At 49.0% G+C, this 7,280-nt stretch overlaps 2 protein-coding genes across 2 annotated transcripts; both read right to left on the reverse strand.

Annotated features, from left to right (window-relative positions):
- Window positions 1-242: 242 nt before the first annotated feature.
- Window positions 243-1,033, reverse strand: LOC145670261 (uncharacterized). Its single transcript, XM_081738681.1, has one exon. The coding sequence runs from the start codon at window positions 719-721 to the stop codon at window positions 248-250; it is 474 nt and encodes a 157-aa protein (XP_081594807.1). The 5' UTR covers window positions 722-1,033; the 3' UTR covers window positions 243-247.
- Window positions 1,034-3,404: 2,371 nt separating this feature from the next.
- On the reverse strand, window positions 3,405-4,097 carry LOC145669923 (uncharacterized). Its single transcript, XM_081738264.1, has one exon. It carries the CDS (start codon window positions 4,095-4,097, stop codon window positions 3,405-3,407), a length of 693 nt encoding a protein of 230 aa, XP_081594390.1.
- Window positions 4,098-7,280: the final 3,183 nt, after the last annotated feature.

Genomic DNA, 7,280 nt, shown 5'->3' on the forward strand with positions numbered 1-7,280 from the left:
CTTCTATTCTTGGTTTGGTTTTCCTCGTGCTCTTCTGCTGTGTTTTTAAGACTCCTAGTCGCCATAGTCTATTTTGGCGATGGTCCTCTGTAGAATTAATTTATATGTAAGACAGTCCTTCGTCTTATCTGCTTTGCAGGTTTTCTTTCTCAGTGCACATGGTATGCATGCTGCTTTTTGATCTTTCTTCCCGCAATCCTTTTTCTCATGTGATTTACCACTGCAGTGTGAGCATACCGCTTCATTTTTACAATACTTTGCTATACGACCGTAGTCTCTGCATTTCATGCATAATGGCACTGAAAAAGTCTTTAACTGCTATGGCCTCGAATTCCACATAAATCCTTTGATCTCGTAGGAGCTTCTTTCTTATGTCTGGCGACACCTCAACCACGTGATGACTCGTCACTTTATTTCGTGGACCTGTCCTGAATTTGGGTTTGAACACATTTTTGAATTCCGCGAAGTCCATCTCGTCTTCGCAATTCTGTTGATGGATAATCTCTACCAGTTCTTCTTCTTTTATTTCTGATGGTACATTGTACATAATGACTAATGGTCTCTTTTTCTTCTGCCTTTCACACGTTAAAGTTTTACGGATGTTGTCATTTCTTATGATTTTGGTTATGTCCTCTTCACTTTCCGTTTCCACTATTAGGGTGTTATTAGTTGCTCTCATAGACCTTATTTTAATTTTATCCTTTGTTGGGTTAAGGTTCATTGTGCATTGACGCTCAACTTCCTTGATATTCTCATTTTGCTTGCCCTTGATGAATAGGGTCTTTCTGTTTGTCTTTGTTGAGTTCTATTTGCTGCTGCCTTTCGTCCGTCGTTGTCTTTAGCACCTCTGCGAAAGTTGGAGTACTTTTCTCGTGGGTGGCCTTTCGTAGTTCTTTGTTCTCTTTTTGTAAGAGTTCCACTTGTCCTTGTAGTTTAGCTTGTTCTATTACCAGCCATTGATTTATTCTTTATTTTAGCTTTGCTAGCTTTGCCTCGGTTATTTTGAGGCCTACTTCCAGGATTTCATCCACGAATTTCCATCCTCTTCTGTATCTTTCCTGTTTGTGTCTGTTGGAGTCATGGGTTCCAGTCTTACCACTGGTTCTCTTATATCTCTTTCGGTGTATCTGTCTTGCATCATCATCCTCCTTTGAGGAGGAGGTGATCGTCTAAGTAACATTTTTGCTCGGCTAGACGGTTTCCCCTCTGCCTCTTTGTCTTGTTCCCTGTTGTAGCTGTCCTATCTACTTTTCACCGTTGCGAATTTTACTGATCACTTAGCCGCTGAACTGGTAAAACCAAATTCAACGTTGCCCGGGGCTTGCCGCGTGGAGGCGGATCAGTCTCCAGGGTGTTAGGTAATCGTTTTCTTTCTCCTTTTGCGCACTACTCTTTATCTCCTTTACACCCTGGTGCCCAAGCAGGAATTCGCTATGGTTGTGGCGTACACACTGCACACAACCATACGGGACCAGCCCCACTGAAAATTTCATAGGAGGACATGATGCTCCAAAAAACAAAACAACCGGGCGTTGATAATCTTTTCTAGAACTTTACAGACAGCTGGTAAGGGCAATTGGCCGATAGTTGGCAAAAGACGCTGCTAGCTTGCCAGGTTTCAGGATCGGGATGATGTAGGCTTCACGCCAGGCAGTAGGAAGAACCTCTTCTGTCCATATCCGGTTATAGAGGGCAAAAAGATGGTGAAGACCCTCAGGAGGGAGATGCCGAAGCATAGCATAGTGGATATTATCCGGACCTGGGGCAGTATCTTTCGTAGAGCGTAGAACAGAAGACAGTTCATCGGCAGTGAAGGGTGCATTGTAGCTCTCACTGTTATCAGAGCGAAAAGCTAAAGGCTTACGCTCCGCACGCTGTTTCACAGGCAGGAGGATAGTTTCCAGAACTGGAGACATCAGCAAAATGGCGACCCAAGTACGCCACAATTCAATCCTGGTCCGTTACAAGATGGCCATCAATAAGCAATGCTGGAACACCAGTAGATGAGGGATGCCCTTGTAGACGGCAAACCTTAGACCTTCTTCAGAGATGGTGCTCTGGATAGAATGCGACGAGACATATACACGCCTGCGGCGTCGTTCAGCCTGCTTGCCGTCTGGATGCTGCATTGAAGAGCCGCACAATATATATCCACAGACCACAGAGGATCTGGCGCGAAAGCAAATCTGGCAGAAAAATGTGTCCCGTCAGCCTGACGCAGGTCGTAGCGAGACGACGGTCCCGATAGAGGGATCTGAAGTCCAGTGAGTACAATGGGAAAGTGGTCGCTGCTACAAAGATCCGGATGTACTCGCCACACCAGTTGAGCTCCTAAACCTGGGCTACACAAAGACATCAATATGGGAAAAGGTCCCCGTGGCAGTGGCAATGTGTGTTGGGCTACCATCATTCAAAAGAATAAAGTGCTGGTTCGCCATGAAAGTGCCCAGTGCTCGACCACGAGGTTCAATCCGGGGAGATACCCACAAGACATGGTAGGCGTTGAAATCACCAACCGGCATGACAGGCGCTGGAAGCTGGCTATAGAGGTTGTCCAGATCAGCGACAGTGAAGGCCTCGGATCGAGGTAGATAGACGCAGCAGATGGCAGGCTGTGGGAGAGACACTCGTGCTGCAACCGTCTGAAGCGTCGTAGTCAGATGGAGCAGTGTAGAATGATATAACGCATAGACACCAATGGCAACACCGCCAGCAGCACGACAATCAGTCAGCTTATCCTGGCGATAGACAGTATATCCATAAAGAAGACAGTTGGTGATATGAGTGGGATGAGTTTATTGTAAACAGAAGATAACCAAATCCAAGAGCGAGAGAAGCTGTCGAAATTCCTCGTAATGAGTGGAATAACCATTGAAGTTCCATTGAAGCAGGCCCATGGTTTAAACAGAATCGACAAGAAGTTTGCTACTGACCTTACGGCGTCGCGGAGTCACATCGTGAAAAACTTCGCAGGCGTCTTCTTCCACCCCATCCATAGAAGAGGCATCATCAGCAAAAGGACTGCAAGATGGTTTAGACTTCTTTGAATTAGGAGAACTGACAGAGGGCTGACGAGCCGCTTTCAAAGAGCCTATGGAAACAGGCGTTGACTGAGAACCTTTTTTTTGTTCTTGTCCTTCAGAGGTGTAGAAGTAGCAGTTGGTGTAGGTTTTAGAAATTTCTCGCGTCGAATGGAATGGAAAAGGGGTTGGGGAGGGTGCCTCGACGACAAAGGTCTTTTGCACCCGTCACTGGTTGTAGAAGAAACAGTCACACGAATGACAAAAACACAGACTAGTCACTGAATGTGCGTGAAGCTCATACATTGAAACTATCACGCGCTAGCACTAAAAGGAAGATGGTACACAGATCGTACGTCGGAAGCACTGGAACACAGAAGAAAGTCAAAGCGCCGCCAAAACATGCAAATGCCGCAAAAACTGGAACAGCTTCAACACAGTGGCTTCAACATCGCCGAGAACAGTAGCGAGGTCAGCTGGCAGTCCAAACAAAAGTCTGGCACCAGCAGGGGGCACACAATCCACTAAGAGGTGACGAATACTCAGGGGCTGACCACAATGACGACACACAGGCGGAGGCGTACGTCGCAGAAGATGTGCATGAGTGAGATGACTATGTTCAATCCGAAGGCGGGCCAAAGTCCGCTCTTCCAGGCGAGATGATCGGGAGATCGTCGACCAGACTCCAAGGCGGGGCTTCACTGCATGCAGCTTATTGTAAATCTGCTCATCCCAGGAGGACTGCCAGCGCTGACGGAGAACGTGAGCAAACACAGAGCAGACATCAGAGCTAGGAACAGGAAGAACACAGCGTCGACCAGCAACAGCAGCCTCCTTCGCAGCAGCATCAGCAAACTCATTGCCAGGGATGCCAACATGGCCAGGCACCCAACAGAACGTTACATCATAGCCCTCAGCAAGTAGTGCATGACAAGTAAGGAGGACATGCTGGACCAGCGGATGCGTAGAAGTGACATCGGCTAGGCTATGTAAGGCGCTGCTGGAATCCGAGCAGATCACAACACGGCGAAAATGGCGACGGCGGATATGGTGGAGACTCTCCAAGATGGCAACCATCTCTGCAGTGAATACTGTGCAGAATGGATGAAGCTGGAACCTGAAACGGTGGACATCCAGGACAAAAGCACTTCCTACACCATCAGCCTGCTTGGAGCCATCAGTGAAGATAAGACGGTGGCCTCGATAAGAGTCGAGGAGGAACAAAAAATGTTAGCGAAATTCAAAATCGGTAGTAGTCGCCTTCTTGAACCGCAACAAGTGGAGATTGACCACAGGCTTCAAAAGCTGCCAAGGTGGAAGAGGCAGGAAACCCAGCGGAGAAAGCGCAGGGAGATCGACGTCAAGGTCAGCTAAAAGCTCAAGGGCACGAATGCCAAAAGGCCGGGTGCAAGTGGGTCGGGCTTGATAGCGTTAAAGACGAGCACCAGCATCCAGGGTGAAACTAGACGGGTGGTCAATAGAAGCTCGCAGGTGAAGCAAGTATCTCAGCTGCAGCAACTGGCGACGATGATCCAAAGATGGTTCGTTGGCCTCGAAGTATAAGCTGAGGATCGGACTTGTGCGATAAGCACCAATCGCAATGCGAAGGCCCAGATGGTGAAGTGTCCAGGTGACGGAGGACGGACAAACGAGCAGAGCCATACGCCACACATCCATAGTCCATCTTAGAGCGAATGAGGCTCCGATACAGTCGAAGCAGCACAACACGGTCAGCACCCCAAGTGGTATGGGAAACCAGGCGCAGCAAATTCATCGCACGGAGACAACTATACTTCAGCTGGCGAATATGGGCAGTCCATGCAAGGCGGCGATCAAACTCAAGGCCCAGAAAACGAACACTCTTCACATAAGACAGACGAATAGGGCCCAAATAAAGATCCGGATTGAAAGCACAGTTCTTCAGACGACAGAAGTGTACACATTTCGTCTTTAGTGAGGAGAACTGAAAGGCTGTGTGGGAAGACCGATGGTGAAGGCGGTTAAGCGTCAGTTGTAGCTGGCGAACGATGGTGCGAAGGTCGTGTGACCGACAGTAGATGGTGAAGCCGTCCACATACAGCAGCCCATGCACAAAAGGTGAAAGTTCGGCCATGACACTGTTCACAGCCAAAGCAAATAAAGTCACACTGAGAACACTGCCTTGTGGAACACCAGTTTCCTGAGAAAAAGACCGAGACAGTGTGGATCCAAGCTTCACTCTAAAGGAGCGCTCGCGGAGGAAATGCTGGAGAAAAAATCCCATATATCCACGCACGCCCCATGCGTGCACTTGCCGCAAGATACCATAACGCCAGACCGTATCATAGGCCTTATCCAGATCAAAAAAGATGGCGACAAGATGCTCCTGATTTCGAAAGGCGTCCTGGATGGCAATCTCAAGATGAACAAGATGATCGGTGGTGGAACGATACCGCCGAAATCCACACTAAAAATTTGAGAGGTGGCCATGATCTCCAAAAACCAAACCAACTTGGCGTTGATCATCTTTTCGAGGACTTTACAAAGACAGCTGGTAAGGGCAATCGGCCGATAGTTGGCAGAAGACGTTGCAAGCTTGCCCGGTTTCAGGATCGGGATGATATAGTTTTCACGCCAGGCAGTAGGAAAAACCTCTTCAGTCCAGATCTGGTTATAGAGGGTAAGAAGATGGTGAAGTCCCTCAGGAGAGAGATGCCGAAGCACAGCATAGTGAATATTATCCGGACCTGGGAAAGTATCCTTCGTAGAACGGAAGACAATTCATCAGCACGAAAAGGTGCATTGTAGCTCTCACTGTTATCAGAGCGAAAGGCAAAGGGCATACGCTCCGCACGCTGTTTCACAGGCAGGAGGATAGTTTCCAGAACTGGAGACATCAGCAAAATGGCGACCCAAATCCGCCACAATTCGATCCTGCTCCGTTACAAGATGACCATTAATAAGCAAGGCCGGAACACCAGTAGATGAGGGATGCCCTTGGAGACGGCGAACCTTAGACCACACTTTGGAGATGGTGCTCTGGACAGAAAGGGATGAGACATACACACGCCAGCTGCGGCGTTTAGCCTGCTTGATCAAATACCGTGCTCGAGCACGGAGGCGGCGAAACTCAGCTAACTTGACTTCACTAGGGGCACGTCGAAAGGCACGCAAGGCTCGTTGGCGGGCACGGATAGCTTGGCTAATTTCTGCGGACCACCAAGGAACAACACGACGACGAGGAAGACCATGATGGACAGGAATAGCCGCATCAGCTGCCGTCTGGATGCTGCATTGAAGAGCTGCACAGTATGTATCCACAGACCACCTAGGATCCGGTGCAAAATCAAAGGCTGCAGAAAAGTGTGGCCAGTCAGCCTGACGCAGGTTGTAGCGAGACGACGGTCCCGGGAGAGGGAGCTGAAGTACAGTTAGGACAATGGGAAAGTGGTCGCTGCTACAGAGATCCGGATGTACTCGCCACTCCAGGTGAGCTCCTAAAGCTGGGGTACACAAAGACAGATCAATATGTGAAAAAGTTCCCGTTGCAGCGGAAAAGTGTGTTGGGCTACCTTCATTGAAAAGAATCAAGGGCTGGTTCGCCATGAAAGTGGCCAGTGCTCGGCCACGAGGGTCGGTCCGGATATATCCCCACAAGACATTGTAGGCGTTGAAATCACCAACCAGAATGACAGGCGCTGGAAGCTCGCTGTAGAGGTTGTCCAGATCAGCGGCACTGAAGGCCGTGGAACGAGGGAGATAGACGCAGCAGATAGTAACAGGCTGCGGGAGAAACACTCGTGTTGCAACCGCCTCAAGGGTCGTAGTCAGGTGGAGCAGTGTAGAATAATATATCCCAGAGACACCAATGGCAACACCACCAGCAGCACGACCGTCAGTCATCTTATCCTGGCGATAGACAGTATAGCCACGAAGAAGACAGTTGGTGGTGGGTGTGAAATGAGTTTCTTGTAAACAGAAGATAATCGGATCCAAGAGCGAGAGAAGCTGTCGAAATTCCTCGTGGTGAGTGGAAAAGCCATTGAGGTTCCATTGAAGCAGGGCCATGATTTAAACAGAATCGACAACAAGAAATTTGCCACTGCCTTTCTTACGGCGCCGCGGAGTCACATCGTGAAAAGCTTCGCAGGGTCTTCTTCCACACCATCCATAGAAGAGGCATCATCAGCAGAAGGACTGCAAGATGGTTTAGGTTTCTTCGAGTTAGGAGAACTGACAGAGGGCTGACGAGCCGCTTTCAAAGAGCCGGTGGAAACAGGC

This window comes from Thermobia domestica, chromosome 14 (assembly GCF_964235325.1).
Source record: "Thermobia domestica chromosome 14, izTheDome1.hap1.1, whole genome shotgun sequence".
In the NCBI taxonomy this organism is placed as follows: domain Eukaryota; kingdom Metazoa; phylum Arthropoda; class Insecta; order Zygentoma; family Lepismatidae; genus Thermobia; species Thermobia domestica.

What these genes read in the sequence shown, in the direction of transcription:
- LOC145670261 (XM_081738681.1), bottom strand. Translation starts at nt 721, where the DNA reads ATGAACCTTAACCCAACAAAGGATAAAATTAAAATAAGGTCTATGAGA.
- LOC145669923 (XM_081738264.1), bottom strand. Translation starts at nt 4,097, where the DNA reads ATGGTTGCCATCTTGGAGAGTCTCCACCATATCCGCCGTCGCCATTTT.